This window comes from Naegleria gruberi (assembly GCF_000004985.1).
Source record: "Naegleria gruberi genomic scaffold NAEGRscaffold_3, whole genome shotgun sequence".
Lineage (NCBI taxonomy): Eukaryota > Heterolobosea > Eutetramitea > Acrasida > Naegleriidae > Naegleria > Naegleria gruberi.
In genome coordinates, this window is record NW_003163324.1 from 853,669 (window position 1) to 872,410 (window position 18,742).

General features: G+C 33.8%; 8 protein-coding genes across 8 annotated transcripts; 5 read left to right on the forward strand and 3 right to left on the reverse strand.

The window, feature by feature from the left end:
- Nucleotides 1-147: 147 nt before the first annotated feature.
- On the forward strand, nt 148-2,478 carry NAEGRDRAFT_62501 (RNA recognition motif-containing protein; the record flags this gene model as incomplete). Its single annotated transcript, XM_002682314.1, has 4 exons — nt 148-171; nt 269-360; nt 406-783; nt 834-2,478. 4 exons carry the CDS (start codon nt 148-150, stop codon nt 2,476-2,478), a joined length of 2,139 nt encoding a protein of 712 aa, XP_002682360.1.
- Nucleotides 2,479-2,573: 95 nt separating this feature from the next.
- On the forward strand, nt 2,574-3,990 carry NAEGRDRAFT_30022 (uncharacterized protein; the record flags this gene model as incomplete). Its single annotated transcript, XM_002682315.1, has 3 exons — nt 2,574-3,109; nt 3,201-3,393; nt 3,493-3,990. 3 exons carry the CDS (start codon nt 2,574-2,576, stop codon nt 3,988-3,990), a joined length of 1,227 nt encoding a protein of 408 aa, XP_002682361.1.
- A 101-nt stretch (nt 3,991-4,091) lies between these two features.
- NAEGRDRAFT_62503 (uncharacterized protein) lies at nt 4,092-4,643 on the forward strand (the record flags this gene model as incomplete). Its single annotated transcript, XM_002682316.1, has 1 exon — nt 4,092-4,643. The coding sequence occupies one exon, from the start codon at nt 4,092-4,094 to the stop codon at nt 4,641-4,643; it is 552 nt and encodes a 183-aa protein (XP_002682362.1).
- A 174-nt stretch (nt 4,644-4,817) lies between these two features.
- On the reverse strand, nt 4,818-5,963 carry NAEGRDRAFT_45841 (uncharacterized protein; the record flags this gene model as incomplete). The annotated part of the gene is made up of 1 exon (XM_002682529.1): nt 4,818-5,963. The coding sequence occupies one exon, from the start codon at nt 5,961-5,963 to the stop codon at nt 4,818-4,820; it is 1,146 nt and encodes a 381-aa protein (XP_002682575.1).
- Nucleotides 5,964-6,518: 555 nt separating this feature from the next.
- Nucleotides 6,519-7,367, forward strand: NAEGRDRAFT_62505 (START domain-containing protein; the record flags this gene model as incomplete). Its single annotated transcript, XM_002682317.1, has 1 exon — nt 6,519-7,367. The coding sequence occupies one exon, from the start codon at nt 6,519-6,521 to the stop codon at nt 7,365-7,367; it is 849 nt and encodes a 282-aa protein (XP_002682363.1).
- A 153-nt stretch (nt 7,368-7,520) lies between these two features.
- On the reverse strand, nt 7,521-9,194 carry NAEGRDRAFT_37577 (cathepsin C). The gene is made up of 2 exons (XM_002682530.1): nt 8,312-9,194; nt 7,521-8,207 (listed from the first exon to the last, which is right to left on the reverse strand). The coding sequence occupies exons 1-2, from the start codon at nt 8,942-8,944 to the stop codon at nt 7,548-7,550; spliced, it is 1,293 nt and encodes a 430-aa protein (XP_002682576.1). The 5' UTR covers nt 8,945-9,194; the 3' UTR covers nt 7,521-7,547.
- A 52-nt stretch (nt 9,195-9,246) lies between these two features.
- On the reverse strand, nt 9,247-11,968 carry NAEGRDRAFT_78112 (uncharacterized protein; the record flags this gene model as incomplete). Its single annotated transcript, XM_002682531.1, has 1 exon — nt 9,247-11,968. One exon carries the CDS (start codon nt 11,966-11,968, stop codon nt 9,488-9,490), a length of 2,481 nt encoding a protein of 826 aa, XP_002682577.1. The 3' UTR covers nt 9,247-9,487.
- A 2,210-nt stretch (nt 11,969-14,178) lies between these two features.
- NAEGRDRAFT_78113 (uncharacterized protein) lies at nt 14,179-18,648 on the forward strand. Its single transcript, XM_002682318.1, has one exon. The coding sequence runs from the start codon at nt 14,426-14,428 to the stop codon at nt 18,602-18,604; it is 4,179 nt and encodes a 1,392-aa protein (XP_002682364.1). The 5' UTR covers nt 14,179-14,425; the 3' UTR covers nt 18,605-18,648.
- The last annotated feature ends 94 nt before the right edge of the window (nt 18,649-18,742 follow it).

Here is an 18,742-nt window from a genome sequence, read left to right on the forward strand (position 1 = left end):
GATATTAGTATAAAGTTTCATCCCATCATCAGCATCAACATGAGAATAATCTATTAAATTTTTGAATATTGTGTGATGATGCAAATTTTAAAGTACAAAAAAATATTTGAATATTGACCCAACAACAAGCAACAACAATACTTAACAATGGGTTTTGATAAGAATACTACCGTGTGTGTTCGGAATTTAAGTCCTGAAGTTACTCAAAAGATAGGTTTGATTTTAAATTCATCATTTTCTTACAGACAATGTTTACGATTTGGAAAAGTTCTTCCGATTGCGAGTAGGTGATGTAAAGAAAGTAGTACTTGTTACGGATAAACAAACAGAGAAGAGCAAGGGATTTGCATTTGTTGAATTGTACGTTTTTACTAATAGTTTTTGATGAATTAAATCTGTGGATAGTCCTATTGCAATTTTGGCAAGTGAATGTTTGAGCAAGTGTAATGGAGCTTCTTTGAATGAAAAGACAATTACTGTTAGACCATATACCGATAAGAAGGAATCTTTGGATAAAAAGAAATCAACCAAGGAAAAGAAGGAAAAGAAACCAAAAGAAAATGATGTCTTGAGCAAGGATGATCCATTCTATGTTAGTTCAAGTGACGATGAAGATGAAGAAGAAGAAGATAAACCAGATAAGAATGGAATTTTCCCTAACAGAGTTTTAGTGGTTGCCAGACTTGCAAAATCTATGAATTGGGATCAAGCTATGCAAGCTCTCCAAGAAAAGTTCAGTAAAATTGGTAAACTGAATAATATCAGAATGCCAAAACAGGGAAGGTTAGTAATTGAATTGTTAAAAATTATACTGAACTCTAATTTCTATTCAGTAATCACAAGGGATATGCTTTTATCGAATTTAGAAAGGCAAAACATGCCAAGAGAGCTTTGGATTGGGCCAAAAAGAATACAAAGATGAGTGTAGCTTGGAAAGTTGACCGTGATCAATATGTCAAAAAGAAGCAAGACGCTTTCCTTAAAAAGAAGGAAGAAGAATTCGATAAGGAACAAGAAAAATTCCAAAAACACATGAAAAAGTATACTGAAGGAGAAAAATCTGACGATGAAGAGGATGATGATATTGAGGAACCTGAGGAATATTTTGGAGAGAAGGAAAAGGAATCTAAGAGTAGTTTGGATGAATTATTTGATGGAGAGGAAAAGGAAGAATCCGATGATGAAAAGGATGATGCTGACGCAGATGAGGACAATCAAGATGATGATGTCGAAGAGGGTGATGAATCTGATGAGGAGGATCAAGATGATGACATGAGTGTTGGCGAAGAAGATGCTGATGAACAAATGGAAGATGCCGAAAAACCAGAAGGAGAAGAAGAATCTAAGGAAAAGAAGGAGCAAACAGCTGCTGACTTTAAAAAGACAGTTTTCGTCCAAAATTTACCATTCCAAGCTGGTGTAGATGAAATTAAGGCCATATTTGAAAAGCACTATGGTTTGGTTGCCTATGTTGCCATTGTTGCCAAGACTGATGGTTTATCAAGTGGTAAAGCTTTCGTCAAATTCAAGAGATTCAAGGATGCCAAGAAATGTATCAGAGAAGCCGAAGGAAATCTCATTGAAAAACAACCAGAAAAGAAGAAGGCCTCTGAAAAGATTTCCAAAGAACCAGAAGAAGAAGAGGAAAGAAATGTTGGTGAAGTTCTTTTGGATGGTAGAAAGTTGCTCATTGCTAGAGCCATCTCTAAGCAATCATCCCAAGAAATTAACAAGAAGAAGGAAAAGAAGGACGATCCAAGAAATTTGAGATTGGCCAAAATTGGTTTCATTGCTGCCAACAGTCCAGAGGCTAAGGACATGCCAGCTGAACACTTGAAGAAGATTCAAAAGAATTGGGCTGAAAAGAATACCAAGCTCAATAATCCAATCTACCACATTTCTCCAACCAGACTTGCTATTCAAAACTTGCCAAAATCATGGACTGACAAGGATTTGAAGAATCTCGTTTTGGATAAGATTAAATATGATGAAGCTTTGGGTAAAGGAAAGAAACCAAAATTGATTCAAGTCAAGATTGCTAAGGATAAGGATAGCAAGCAAAGCAAGGGATTCGGCTTTGTAGAATTTGAAAAACATGAAGCTGCTTTGTGTGCTCTCGAAAGACTTAACAATAATCCAAAAATTCTCAATCCAAGAGTCAAAGATAATAAGGTTGCCTCAGCAGCTCGTCTCATTGTCGAATTTGCAGTTGAAAATACTATGAAATTGACCATTCTCCGAAGGCATCAAACTAACTCTCACAGAGAGAAGGACGATTCTAACATGATATCAGAATTTATTAAGAATAGATACGATCAATCATCCTCATCTTCAGCTGGTCGTTCCAGACCACCATCACGTGGAGGTAATTACAATAGAAACAATGATAGAAATCAAAAGAGACAAAGAGGTGGTAATGATAACAAACGAAAACGTCAAGATAATAATTTTAGAGGTGCAAAGAAGACCAAAAAATAAAATTACTATTTAAAGAAGATACTTATTTGTGGGCAGAAAGAGATTTTCCTTGTTTTGAAAATTTGCTCAAACTGTAAAAAAAAGTTTGGTTTCAAATGAGCACTCAACCAACATCAACATTACTTTCACCAAGTCTTTCAAATGATAACCTCCTTCTCGAACCATCTGAAACCTTGTGTGTAGTGACAGGAATCAATGGTTTCATTGCAAGACATTTGGCTTTCCAATTGTTATGTAAGGGATATCGTGTTGTTGGTACTATTCGACCACCTCCCAATGAAGAATCATTCCCAAGCACTGATGCCTACATTCTCTCCAAACTTCCCTACATTAATCATTGGTTACAAATCTTTGAAAATCAACTCTCCATTCAAGTAATTGACTTTACTCAGGATGAAAATGCCAAGACACTTGAGAAAATCTTTGAAGGTGCCTATTGTGTCTTTCACACTGCAAGTCCTGTCTTTTTCAACTCAGAACCACCATCTGAGGAGGAGGCAGAGGAAATGTACTACAAACCAGCAGTGAATGGAACAAGATTGGTATTGGAGGCTTGTGAAACAAGTAAAGTCACTCGAGTTGTATTAACCAGTAGTACTGCAACATTGTTCAATCCTTACAATCCTCCAAGGTATGTTATTTTCCTATTTAGTCAATCTCAAATTAACAAACTTGACAATGAATTTTACACATAATCATCATGATAAAATTGTGTTGATTAGAAGTGGCATTGTATCAGAATGTGATTGGAATCAATCTAGTAAACTAACAGATGCAATGGGTGCCTACAGAATTTCAAAAGTCAAAGCTGAAAGATTTGCCTGGGAATTTTGTAGATATTTAACTTCTTCACACAAGATTCAATTGGTAACTGTTCTACCAACCTTTGTAATTGGACCTCCATTCCCCAACAAGGTATTCGATCAAGAAGAATCCAATCAAATTCTCTGCGAAAAGGTTGAGAAAATGATTCAAGATTTGACAAGCTCTGAAGAATCGATTGATGTTTTGAAGAAATCTGTTCTAACTTCTTCCATTCTTGAAATTTATAAGATTCTCCTTCAAAATGAAGATACCTCCATTGTATTCAACTCTGATAATGTTGGAATTGTTGATGTAAGAGATGTTGCCAATTGTCACATTCTAGCAATGGAAAAAAGACAAGCCAAAGGAAACAGATTCATTTGTTGTCACTCCACAAGAAACTATGTTGAAACTTTCAATAGAATTGCACAAGTTTTCAGAGAAGACTTTCATGTTGAGAATGTTAACTTTCTTCCAATTTATGATTCCAACTCAACTGGTGAGTTTTCAATCCAAATGAAAAAGATTGATGGATCCAAAGCTGAGAAAACTCTTGGATTGAAATATACTCCATTCGAAAGGACGATTAGAGACATGTGTCAATCATTTGCTGAATTGAAATTTGTAAACTCAAGACCTTCAAGAGAAGATGAAAAAACCTCCCAAAGAGAAAGATATACAGTCATGACGGATACACTCTTTCCTTAGATTTATATTATGCTCGTCATTACAATATACAATACTCCAAATATGTAAATAACATATTTTAATACTTTACAAAAATCAATCAATTTATTAAAATAAAAAAAATGCCTGTTGATCTAATCGCCTCTCGCCTTCTCTCTGGTATTTCCCTGCTCGGATTCCCATCATTTTCCAAAGGATTACTTGATCCTCCGATTGAATCACCCAAGAAGAACCCACAAGATCCATCAAACCCCAAAGTGAAACTCTCCAAGCAATGGATGAAACTCTATGGATTGAAGGAGTTAGCCTTGGGTGTGGGTTGTATTGGATCATTTACATTCTATTCAACGCCTATTCATATTAAATTCCTTCTCCAGATTGGAGTACTTTTAGATGGAGCTGAATTGTGTTATGAATTGATGTATTTGTATTATTGGAGAGGAGTAATAAGTAGGAGGGTGATGATTTGGTGGAGTGGAAAGGCTTTGTACTCATTGACGAGTGGCATGTTTTGGTCTGGAATATTGGCCTTGGCTAGTTTGTTTAAAAAGGATCAACCAAAGGCTTATCTCATGTTGGATGAGATTATGTTTCCTTCTTATATTGCTTTTTGGATGATGTTTTCATTTGTGGGAAATATAATTAATGGAAATAAGAGAGAAGCAATGAAATAAGGAGGAAATTGTGGAGTGTGATGGATAAATGAATAGATTTGTTGACATTCAACTTGAGTTAATAAGACAAGATTGGAAATTGGAAATTGAACCCTTGACATAATACAAGAATTATAAACCCTAAAAGTAGAGAGAATCGTGCATTTTTAATGATTATATTTTATTATAAATTGATTACCACCTAAAAACGAAATATGCTAGGGATAATATGAAAATTGAAAGAAGAGCCTTTCTCACAAATGAATATCTATCATTTACATGATTTTCAGTGAGATTTATAGCTTCTTCCTTAATTGCTTGATGTTGTTTCAATAGGTCACTTTGATTTTCATACCTTTTCAATTGAACTTTCATTCCAAAGTGATCAGAATAGAATAGATAATCCTTTCTATTGATATTCCCGAATAGAATATTAAAGAGGGTGTACCAGAGTGGTGTATTTAAAGGTTCAGCACTTAAATGTTTGGAAGATTCATGAATTGGCTTGTTCGCAAAGAGTTTCATTGGTTGACAAGCTCCAAGAGTGTTTGAGTTTCGAATAAGAATTCTATCCAATCTCATTCTCCTCTTTTCCATTCCTAGATATTTAAATCTAATGAAACTGTTAATCAGTGGATCGAACGTATACCCCTTATCACTTCTGGTCTCTTTCCAAACATCTCTAAATCCAATTTCCTCAATGATTTCGTCTTCACTTTCGGCATGAAGATTTAAATCTCCCAAAATGATCACCTGATCCATTTCTTGAACATATGAATTGTTGGCAATTGATTTCAATTCGGTTTTTCTCTGTTCAACATTCTTTGCATAAGCAAGAGTATGAGCTGAAATCATGCACAATTTTTCAGTGCTGTCACATTCAAAGGTTGCCAAAACAAAATGCTTAGAAATTGGATTTTCAATCAAATGAACAGCTATTGGGCAAACTTTAGATAAGATTAAATTGCCTTGAAATCCACTTCCCAAACTCTTATTGACAGAATCTGTCACATCATCATTGACAATGTCAGTAAAGAAATAGTTCTTTGAAAAGAATTCAGAATCTTGTAATCTCTTCAAAAACCTTGGAGTCACTTCATTCAAAGCCAGTACATTAAAATTCTCCTCTTCCAACAACTTGACCGTGTGAACAAATCTTTCGTCATCTCTAATAATAATCGATCGAATAATTTTGTACTTTTCGTCCATAATATTTAAAGAACCCAATTTGAATGAGTCATTTATGGAAAGCCCTTGATGTGATGTATCAAATTGTACAGTGATCCATTTTTTAGTATTTGAATCAAACTTGAAAGGTTTCACTTCTTTGATTTGCGTCATTTTTTTTGATTTTGTTATTGTAATCGAGTTCCAATTGAGTGAATTTATTTGGAATTGGAAAATCGTGCAATTCTCCTTGTAGATGAAATTTCAATAATTTAAATTTGCATTTGTTGTACTATCAACATGTTTACAACATTTACATGGAACTCGATTGAATTTCAATTATTCCGAATTGACTTGATTGAAATTGAACCATATTTTGATTGGATTAATATTTGTTGCAGATATGGTCTATAACTATTCAAAAATGTTTAACAGAGAAAGCTTTGCTTATTCATCCATATTGAGTTATTGTCAGGTGGTGGTGGAAGATAATGTGATTTTGTAAGTTTGATGAGCAATCAAGGATCGGATCAGAATGGAATACGACTCACTTCAAGTATTATACAAAACATCCATGATTATGTTTTAATTATTACTAAAACACAAAGATGATGATTTTGAAAATACATAGAAAATAAAAAAGCAAAGATAACAAACAGGACCTCCCTTTTAAGATTTAATTTAAATAATTATATTTCAATTATATTAGTAAATTTATTGATGATGATGATGAATTTCAATCAAAAGGATCAAAAACCGAGTAAACAAATAATTTCCACTCCCGAACTACTCAACAATTGGAGAAACTCACTTGATCAATGCTATGAACAAGCTAAATATGATTTCTACACTTGTATGAATGAACATTTTCCCAATTCTTACAATATCTATAATAATAATACAAATGTAAATACAACAACCACCAATATTAACAATAATACCAGCAATACAATGAATAATAATAATACTATTAAAGGAATAAAACTATGGGAAAAAAAGAAGGAAATTAGAGAAGTGGAACAAGTGACCTCACTCTTTAGAAATTCACCTCCCGAATCAAACTTTTACAAATGGCTTGGAGTTTCAGAGTTTGAATATTCGAATGGATCTATTGTGGAATTGTTTTCGTATATTACAAAGGAAAATGATATGGAACAGAGGAGAAAGTGGGATCCAGATTTGGAGGAATTGAAGAGTATTGCCATGTTGGATGAAAAGAATTGGAGAATTTGCTTTCAGGTTTACAATACTAATACTAGATTTGTTTCGAATAGAGAATTTGTGATTCAGTATGATATTTATGAGGAATGTGAAAATGTAGCATGGTTGATATGTCAGTCAGTTTCTGATTTTCCAGAAATGGAGGATTCACAAGCTCCCTATCGAAGAGGAAATGTTAGAGGTTTTGTTCATTCAGTTGCTTGGAGAATTGAAAAGATAAATAATGGAGAGAAATTCAAATTGAGTTTTTGTATTCACTCAGATCCAGGAGGTATGATTAGTTCAACCATTTACAATCTCGTCAGTGAGAAACAAGCCCTGAATACCTATCGAATTATTAAGGCAATAAATTTGTAATTTTGTTAAAGTGAACTGCTTTCTATTGAATTCAGTAGAACAGATCTATCAGTCTGTGCTTTTAGGTGAAGTGAGGTTGAGGTGGTAATTTTCTGCAATGTTGATCGATAGATTTCTTTTATCGATTTGTATCCCAAAAAGGAATTAAAAAAAATTAAAAAATTATATAATTTATATTATTTAGAAAAGTGGAATACCAGCTTCAGCATCACTTTCGACACCACATTCATCAGAACCTCTCAAAATCTTAAAGTAACCATTGTCTCCCCAAGTTGTTGACCAACTGTTCTTAATCTTCCAATATGGAGTACCATTTTCAACACCCCAACCAACCATCAAGACAGCATGATTGACAACTTCAAAGTGTGGAATCATTTCATCTTCAGAGAGACCTTGAGCCTTCAATTCTTCAGCAGTAACGTGCTTGTAAACACCGTGCTTGTAGTTTCTCAAATCTGGATAAACTTCGAACCCAATAGCAAGTGGACCATTTTGATAAATTTCGTGCATCATGGACAATTCGTGAGAGTTACCATAATAACCACCAACAAAGTAATAGTTTGAAGAATGGAGACGTTGTTGTCTATTGACTGGACATTGATTGCTGCACTTTCCGAGATCGTGTCCTTGATATGGGTCACAACTTTCAACAGTAAGACCATAATCCATAGCATATTTACCAACGAGGAATGGGAAACCACCATCACATCCTTGAGAATAAGCAGAACAATCAACAATGTCTTGTGGTGAGTAAACTGGGACTTGAGTAAGGTTGGAAGGAATTCTAACTCTACTGCCAAACATGTCACTTGAACTGAAAGCGTAGCAAGATCCGCATTGCTTTTTCCATATTTGGTAATTCAATTAAATAAATGTCCATATTTGAATAAATAAATAAAAAATAAATAAAAAAAATAAATAAAAAATAATTAAAAAAAACATACCTCTTGATTTCTGACTGGGACAACAAAGTCACGTCCATTAACATTAGTCCAATCGAATTCAGTTGGGAGAGAAGCTCTCAACTTTTCAGCATCTTGAGATTCGAATTGACCAGTCTTACCATTGAAAAGGGTAACCTTATCAGCATTCATAGCTCTGAGCTTGGCTTGTTGCTTCTTCAAGTTTCTAGTCTTTTGATAACTTCTTCTGTATGAACCAGTAATTCTCTTCAATTCAGCAAAGGTCATACCTTCGAATTGCTTGTGAGCAGTAGCCTTCCATGTGGATTGAGCCTTATTCAATGCTTGAATATATCTGTCATTGTTAACAAAGACGGTGGAGTGTTCAAAATCTCTCTTAATCTTTTCTTCAGCATGGTCAATGGAGTGAACAGTCTTAGCTTGGAAGCTTGATGACTTGAATCCCTTGAAACAACCCCACTTCTTAGCTGGAATAGAGTTATCGTGATAAGTACCAACAAAGGTTTGGTCACAGTGAGAAGTAACAATGGTGTGATTGTTAACATTAGCTTCAGTATAGTTGAAGAATGCAAAGTACTTCAATCCGTCAACTTTAATTTCCATACCTTGGTCATAAACCATAGTGAAATGACCACGGACAGTTGGTTTACCCATCAAGATGGCAATATTTGGTTCAGAGAGTTTAATAGTAACAGTGTCGAGCTTGGTTGTTGGCAATTGCTTCTTATCAATAGAACATTGATTATAAATAACTTGGTTATCATAGTTTGGTTCGGTCTTGTAGAAAGTCCAGGTACCGTAAACATTTTCATACAAGCAGTGGACTGGAATGTCGGCCAAGGCTAATTGGCAAGCAACACCCAAGAAGAAAACTGCTGCGAGAATCTTGGCGAATTGTGATTTCATTTTTTTAAAGCTAAAAAAAAAATTTGAAAAAATCGGAGCGTTAATTTTGTAAACGGAGTTGGGACTGAGAAAATTTTTTATTAGATGTTTTTGATTGGCTCCGTTTTGAATGTTGATGTTTTGTGTAGTTTACATCTGAGGATGATGCATGATAGAGATGAACATTGTAAAGTTTGGTTCAAGTTGTTTGTGTGCCGCCATTGGTGTGTGAAATGTGTTGGTGGAAGAGATACTTGGATGGTTGCTACTGTCCAATGATAAATAATTAGTTTTAAACCAATTTCCATAGTTCTATTCTGTGAGGAATGGAAGAACCTTATCAATTTTTTGTCTACACTCGGTCAGTAAATTGTGAATGGCTTCTGTGTGGAGGTAATTCTTTCGTGTGAATAGATTGAAACAATTATCAATTTGGTTCTTTCTCATGTACATGAGTGGGAAGGTTCGGGAGAGTGGTGAGTATTCTTTAACCAAGTCTGGATACACTTTGTTAATATCCTCTTCTTTCAATGTTCCATTCTCAATTTGTTGTTGAACTACTTGTTGAATTTTTGCGTGGACAACATTCATTAAATTGCATGTAATCTTGTACAGGTTTCTATACTCGACGTAGAGATTGAAAAATTCTGGAACGTAATGTTTCACCAATTTGAGATCAGTGGTCATTTCAGAAAGTGTAGACAAGTCGCCTCCACTATTTACAAGTTCTTGAACACTTTCAGAGAGGAAGGATTTCAAATTTCTAACCATTTCAATCATGTACATTTGATTATTTTCAGAGTCTACACTAGTTTCTTGAGTTTCTGAATCTCTGAAAAGTTCCAAATACGACATGCTATAATAAATACCAGTTTCAATCTTGACTCTTACAAAATCTTGATCACACAAAATAAATCCAGAATATCTTTCCGGATCCATTGTAGAAAAGTCATTGGCTAGCTCCATATATTTTTCAAAAACTTTAAATAATGGCAAGTTGACACAAATATCATCTGGTTTCTTTCTCCACATGTTTGCATTGAGAGGTCTCTTTTTTGGTTTGTATTTGGTCTGTTCTACAATATCAAAGTAAGGACCTTTTGGTATAATTTCAATAATTTCTGGATGTTTCCAATTGTATCTTTCTGCGTGTGGTTGAATGGATTCTTCCTTGAGTGTTTTCATATCTCTGCAACCATGAGCTATGAGCTCTCGAGAAGAGAAATTACTAGATGAATCTCCTTCACTTAAGAATGGAACAGAGGAAAGTGTGAACATGAAACATTTGGTGGTATCTTCTGGGAGTAAATATCCACCCTCTTCAAATACTTTCCAAAAATCTGTTTGTGTATCATTCTTATTCATAGTGGACGGATCACTTCTTCCATATAAATATTCCCAATCTTGAGATTGATTTGTACTAATTCTCCACTCATTGTCATGATAAAAGAGCATACACATGGTGCCAACATATTTCATTGTGACTTGAATGGATTGATTCTCTACAGGTTTGCTATTTGTTTTTAAAAGAATATTGTCACACGCATCAGAATCATATTGGAAAAAGTACTTGTATGGATGGGCCACAAGTTTCATATTAGCCCTGTCTAGAGTATTGGTCCAATCGGATGGTGGATGCATTTCAACAATAGAGCCATTCCAACATTCCTGAAGAGGAATTAAATCGTCCAATCTTTTGTGAACTTCTCTGTGAGTAATCATCTTGACCAACTTGGTTGAAATGAAAGATTCCTTCTTGATGAGGTCAATTATTGATTGGTCTTGAGGAATATGATAGGTTCCCTCAATGAGGGATATGGCCGTTGGCGAGGATTGCTGTTCTCCCAAAATGACTTGCTTTTCTTGTTGTTCTTTTTTAGATTCAAAGAGAGGTGAAACTACAATTGAAAAGTCTCGTGCTAACTCTGTAACTCCGTACCGTTTACAATATTCTAAAAAGGCAGTGGAGGGTATGGATTTCTCAATAATTTCATTCATAATTTCATTGGAGAATGTTTGTGAACTTTTGAATATTTCATAACATGCATCATTCAATTTAGATTTGAACAACTTATGTATTGGTCTAAACATTTCTTCATATTCTCTCCACAAGTTGAATTCTTTTGTCTTTTCAAAGAATAATTGGTGAAACTTTTTTGCATTTCTATACTTTACAATCTTCTTGTCCTTTGTGATGTGAATGGCATATTTCAAATAACGTATAGAATGGAGAAGGTTTTTCCTAGATCTCTTCAAATCTCCATCATTGAATGATCTCTTAGCTGTAATCTTACACCACAAAGTGAGACCTCTCTGAATTTGTCTCAATCTAATATTCAATAGGGCCATCCAATACGTTCTAATCCATCTCATTAAATTTGATTCAAACCAAACAAATTGACCTCCATTTTCAAGCCACAATGGTAGAATGGATTTGTAATTGTGTTGCTCAATGAAAACATCCATCAGAAAATGTGAAACATCCATCACTACACAATCCATCTGATTCTCTCCACAACTCAACTCTAAAGTCATTCGAGAATCGGAAGGAAGTCTATTATTCCTATTGATTCCCTCTCGTTCATCAGCCTTTCTATTGGTAATAATAATGAAATCATAATCACTTTTTGTTTGATCCGATTCACTAATATATGTATTTTCAATTCCATACAAACGAGAGCCGAACAAATAGATGGCCTCTATATGAAAATTATCTCCTCCATTATATTCTATCAGAGTTTGCACTAGTGATTGTACATTCAACTCAAAAGAGGAGGAAGAAGATTGCGACATTTTTTATAATTGGAAGATTTTGGTTCAGTTGTGTGGGTGCAATTTCAGAGTTTCATGTGCATGTGTATATATTTCTCTTGAGACTTTCACCATTTTCATATCATCTGTGCACTTTCTGATATTAATTAATTAGAAAATTCTTGTTAAGAGTGTTTAGTTTTATTGTTTTGTAATCAGTTTCACAAGATCAGTAATTTGATGGCTTTGGGCAGTGTGAAATTGTTTCTTGCACTTCTGATAATAAGTTCATTTTGTAATCTTTCAAGTGCTTTATCTTTCATCTACATTGATTGATTTGAATCAGCATTAAATAATTCTAAAACAAATATGATCATGTTTCATTATTGGGAAAGCTTCATCTCTTCAATACAGACTAAGTTCACGTATCATCAAAATAAACTTTGTAAAATGTTAGCAAACTCACATGGGTCACAAAATTTTCCTTTGAAACATTTCGTGAAAAGTGAAATCCAAATCCAGAAGCAGTATTTTTCATATGAAAGGAAAGGTTTGGTTTGCCAATCACATTCTTTGGATTTATCGTCGATGGTATTTGGATAAATATTGAGCACTTGAGTTGTCTATCGTTTGGAACGCGTTCAATAATATTCCACTGTAAATTATCTGATTCCCTTTCTAATTTTCCAATGGTTTTCATTCCCTTCTTAATTCCTACAATATTTGTTAAAGGATTCAATAGTGGAATCTTGACATTGAGGTTGAATACTTTTTCTGATCTTTTAACACCAATTCCCATTAATATTTTGATAATTGAATATTCTACTGTTTGATTAACAACTCTGATATTAAAAAATAATTCTATGGGATTGATATCACGTTGTTTAAATGATCTAATGGTGTATGTTACGGATTCATTACGTATGTATGGTTCTGGCCAAATTGGAAACTTGTAGGTAGGAATTTTATACCTAGAAGGAGATATTTTGAAATTAGTTTCATTTCGTTTCACATAATTTCCATTCAATCCTTCTGTTCCTTCATGAATCTCAATAAAATTATTGAATTTCTCATTTAGAGATATCAAAATTTCCATTTTGGCAGAACCTGAACAATCTGAGCTAAACGAGAAAGTACCTTCTAGTGTACAATTATTAAGATTCTTCACTATTGCTACTCTTTCTATAATATCGAGATGTAGATATGTAAATCTATGTTCTCTGATATGCCATAATAACGTTTGGGTGGATTTGGGTATATTTAACTCTTGAATTGGCTTTTCTCTCTTCAAAATAGAACTATCAAAAGGGTCAATCAAAAATTCTAGCATTTCACATGATTTTGATTCCTCTGACAGGTGTTTAAATTTTCTATGAATCAATTTTAGAGTTTCAAAAACCAAAAAGGTATTCACATTTCTTACACTTCTACAAAATATAACATCTGCATTAATTAGATGTTGGATTTACAAATAAATGCAACTTACAAGTAAGATTCCTCTTTTTCAACACAAAATAATTGAATTCTCCTTTTTGAAATATTGGTTTGAATTCGTAGAGAATCATTTCTTTACAAATTATATCCTTAATGGTTTCGACCAAATTAAAAGTTCTAAATGCCATTTCCAATTGTTTACAATCTTCCCACAAGTGAAAGAATTCAATTTCCACTTTTTTACCAATAATCACCAATCCAGAATATCCAAGAAAATCTGATGAAGAATCATGATGAGCTAATAATTGATTTATATTTTCCAAATCCTTTTGTGTATCATTATTAAATTTTGGCATTCTCTCAGCATGATTAGATATATTAGCAAATTGTTTGGAAACCAATTTTAATATTGGATCAATCAATTGATCATTAGAATGTTTCCTCCGCTGATAAATATTATTCAAATAAAACATTACAAAGTGTTCCGAATTGATTACTGTGTACCAACTCTTACACACAAGGTATGGTTTGCAAATTTTCCAATCTGTTGCATGATTAGTGAACTGTAACACGGTGGCAATCAAGAAATGATCCATTTTTTGATAATTGAATTCAGTTTTAAATAAGCTCATTCTTATAAATTTGTTTAACAATCTCCGAATTGTATACATCAATGGATGATGAATTAAATTCCTTCCAGAGTTGTTGTGTTCTTCAACATATTTTTTATCAAAGATTTGAAACTAGTTTTTTGATAAGAGGGAATTCTGTTCAATTAGAAAACAACCAAAAGATTCTAATTTAAAAAAAGGCCACATACCAAATCAACGCTTACCATCACCATAACAACAAAATAGATTCATGGAGGTTACTTCCTCATAGGCTCCGATCATCACGTTAAAAGTAGTTTGAAACACGATTGGTCATTCATATTATTTAAAAAAACATCACCAAACGTGATCGTGAAAACATCAAAAAGAATCGGAAGTGGTCATATTGAACAACATCTCTCTGATATTTCGATTACTGAAGTAATATTATTATTATTTAAAAAGAATAGAAAGAATGGGAAATTCACTAGCTAATGCCCTTCATCAAAAAGTTGTGCTAGAAGTATTGAAAAGATCTCCGATATGGGAATTGATTCATCCAATATCAGTGAATCAAATTAAGACTTCTCTACCAACACGTTTTGATGCTTCAGAAAACATTAATCCCAATAATTTTCATTATTACAAGATTGAGAATGTTACATTTAGAGTTGATGTATTGAATCGATTCTTGGCATGTTCTGTTAGGAATTTGGAAATAACTGAAGGATATATTGAGTACATTTCTATTAGAATACCACACATGTCTAATATGGTAAATAATTTATCGAGTATTAGAGTGGCAGTATTTGGAGTTTTATTGAGTATTAAATGGGTGGATGAATTTACTGACTTGTCAAATTCCATGCTTCAATCATCTGTAATGTTACAATCAGTTTCGGATATGCTTACTTCTCAATGGTCTGATAGGAGTGATATTGGTGATGCTTCTCCAATGACAGAATTTGGTGAGGGAGAGGCTGTTTTATTCAGTGCAGTTGATGCTTTTATTTCCAAATTTTCAATCAATATTCAAAACGTGACAATTAATATTTCAATGCCTCAGAATCAAGTTATTAGTTTATTCATTCCTCAGGTGGTTTATTTTGATAATACCAATCACAGCTCTTCTAACAAGGTGTACAGTTATACTATGAATTTAAAGAATGGATTTATTATTCAATCTGGAGACAAACCAATTACAACGGATATTGACATGAAGAACAATTTCATGTATGCCAATGGTATGATTTCTCTGACAGTTTCAGTTGATGTTCAAAAATCAAAGATTAATCTATCAGTACAGTGTGACCAGGCGCATCTCGTTCTTTCACCTTCAAGAATTGAAATGATGCTGAGAATGTATGCCTTTATATTTGACAAGAAACAACACATCAAGAGAAAGCAGCAGTCAAAAATTAGAACAGAAGATGTTAAAACTGAAGAGAGATTCTATATGGATTTTAATTTTGAAGCTGGAAGGATACAGGGAATATTACTCTTCAAAGACCAACAGGATATTGATTGGAAATCAGAATTTGGAATGATTGAGCCTCAAAATATTACAGTTCCTCATGTTGTTTGTGTATTCAATGATATTGCAATGAGATACAAATCTGCCTTTGATGGCATTCTACACACTACAACATCAATTGATGTTGGCCAATTATTTATTGTGGATGAGCTTTCAAAAGTCAAAACCTCTGATGATACTGCTCTGCTACCACTCACACCAATAGAAAATGCCTTGATGGTTCACATTGGAGCTGTAATTGTGGATATCAAATTGATCACTCTATTCAAAGAATCTATCAAATTGATCAGTAGAATTGTAAAGTTGCATCAATCTTTTGAGGAGAAGAATCCTCAAACTATAATTTATCAGCCCTATCGAGATGAGAATGATGATGATCCAAACGATAATAAGGATCTCTCCACTATTATTCGAAAGACAGTTTCACCATTTGTAAATATTGAACTCATAGAAATTGACATTCGATCAGAGGAGAGTAACACTGTACTATATGCTTCAATGTTTGGTCTTCAATCAGATAATAATTACAAGTTTGAGGTTACCTCTTCCAGTGTTCACCTTGCAGATGAAGATACAGATATACGAAGTGAAATCATCTCTCTCGCCGATATGAGCATTTCCTTGAGGGAGGACTCGGTAGAGATTGGAAACAAGAATACCAGAGCCTCAGGCTCTCTTAATCAATACCAATATCATATTTTAATGGGTATAACTAATGAGATTTTATCCATTCTCTCATCAAAAGATATGGAACAACTTTCTAGCCCTTCACTCGAGGAGACAGACTCCTCTGAATTTTCAATACTATTTAATTTTAATGAATTGGAGGTGTTGCTCTCTGGTGAATTGTACAGTGTAATGCTTGCTTTGAGTTCTGTGAGTGGCCAATTCCAATTGGAAGGGAAGGATTCAAAGGCCATTGTCGATATTGGTAATTGTAAAGTTTCAGAAAGACTTGATGGAGTAGAGAATTGCATTATTAACAAATTCTCCAATCTTTTAAAGCCATTCACCAAACAAGATCAAGCAATCAAGGTAATCTTCCTTTCTAGCCCTTCAACAACCTTTGTAGATATTCAAACATGTGGACTTTGTATTGACTTTTCAATGGAAAATTTAAAGACCATTGAATTTTTAACAAGCTTTTTCAAAACCGAAGAGAGTGGTAGAGAAGAGTCCAATTCAATGGACCCTCCAAAAGCTATGAGTATTACTGTACAAAATGATCATACCATACTCAATTTCAAATCACCAGATGCTTCCATTTACCTCTATCTCAATCATTTGAAAACGAAAATTTCTCAACAAAGTGATTGTAATTGTACTATATTGGCCTCCATTTATCCAACCCTCTCGAGTGTGACTAAGAGAAATTTGATCAATATAGATTTGGAAACAGTGGAAGGATTTATTGGACCTCTCATAACTTCTTCAGATCTTTCTAAGCGAGCCACTGATAATAGTTCCATAGATTTTGGTTTTTCATCCATCATGAAAAAGAGCGGATTTTTCGAGTTATTATCAGTGGGTTGTGCAAACTTATTGATCAAAACCAAACCAGGTAGTTTTGAACTTGATAAGGTGAAACTCAGTAATTCTACTCTTCATTTCTACTTGTCCAAAACCACTTTGGCTACTCTGACAAGAATAATATCCTCTTTGAATAAGCCAACCAGCTACAACAACTCTGGTAATTACATGATGGTTGAGGAGAGTGTAATGGAATCCATGTACTCAATTGCTTCATCTCAAGTTGATGATTACTTTATTGTTGATTCTGATGTGGAAAGTGTTGCAGACGATGATTATGAGGACTACAAGACAATGACCTTCTCTAAATTATTGCCCTACGTGATTGATGAAGACTATGTTGATAAGCAGAGCTCCAAGAAGAATCAATTCCTATCGAATGTCAATTCTACATTCGAGTTATTTGTTACTGATGATGTGAATATATATCTTCACTTGACAAATTCCAAAGATACAAGAAATGAAAAGATGAGTGTAATTTTATCTGGAACATCTTTGAGATATGTGGAATTAACCGATGAAGATGAATCTACCAAAGTTACTAACATAAGTCTGAAACTGAAGGATTTAGTAGTTCATGATAGGTATAATTTAAATTCTGTTTGTAAATTCATTTCTAGGAAACATTCCACATACGATATCGATGAAGACTTTCTCTCAGTTGGCCTAAAAATCAATAAGGATATGGAACAACAAACACACATTGAATTGACTGTTCAAGTAGTTCCCATCAAATTGGATGTTCACGAGCATACAGTTGATTTCCTTATTGATTTATTCTCGCCACCTGAGGATGATTCCTTGAATACTCGATCCACCACTTCTGTAGCCACAACAACAGCAAGTATAACCAGAGATGGTGACTCTGCCTTAACTATTTTCGATCGTGTTATTATCAATGATATTACTGTATTCCTGAACTATTATCCATCCATTAAATCTTCTCTGCCAAGAGTTAGTGATGCCTCCCTAACAATTACCAGTTTCAAAGTGCTGAGGGGAGACGAAGTATGTGGTGTTGATAATTTGGTTGCCCTCATTACCAATCACATCTTTAAACACTTTACAAATCCAACAGATATTTTCAAATTATTACTTGGTTTGAGAACGATCAAGTCAATTTATAACATTGTGGGAGGTGTTGGCGATTTGGTCTTTATTCCAATAAGAGAATTCAGAAAGGATGGTGCGATGATACGAGGAGTGAATATGGGAATTTGGAATTTCATGAAAACACTCTCACTCAATACGACCATGTTTGCTGCAGGAACAGTTGATGCTCTCCATATGATCTGCACCAAGGTAGATAATTACCTCACCGAGGAAGAAGGTCAAATGTTATCCTCCATTGATAATTATCCTCAATTTTCAGAGACAGGAGTCGCAGAAGCAGCCCTCAATGAAGTTAAACAAGGTATTGCAGTAATTTCTCTTCCAACATCATCGAGTTCTGCTGTCCGAGTGGTTGTTTCCCCACTCAGAGGTATCACAAGTGCACTATCAATCATCTTTAATCGTCTCGTTGACAATATTACCACAACAGAAGATGGTTCATCCTCATCCATGAATTCACAAGATCATTCTCATTAGGAATGAAGGAATAAATTTTGTGACAATCATTTTAGTAATTCTACATTACAATAATAGTAATTTATATTTCTAATTAATCCTTAAAGTCAATTAAATTAATTGTTAATATTATATTTAAATTATAAAAATTTAATATTA

Bases quoted from the DNA above. Each gene is read 5' to 3' on its own strand.
- NAEGRDRAFT_37577 (XM_002682530.1), bottom strand. From the start codon at position 8,944: ATGGGTAAACCAACTGTCCGTGGTCATTTCACTATGGTTTATGACCAA. The intron at 8,208-8,311 runs GTATGTTTTTTT...ATATGGAAAAAG, and splicing joins TCCCAGTCAGAAATCAAGAG to CAATGCGGATCTTGCTACGC.
- NAEGRDRAFT_78113 (XM_002682318.1), top strand. From the start codon at position 14,426: ATGGGAAATTCACTAGCTAATGCCCTTCATCAAAAAGTTGTGCTAGAA.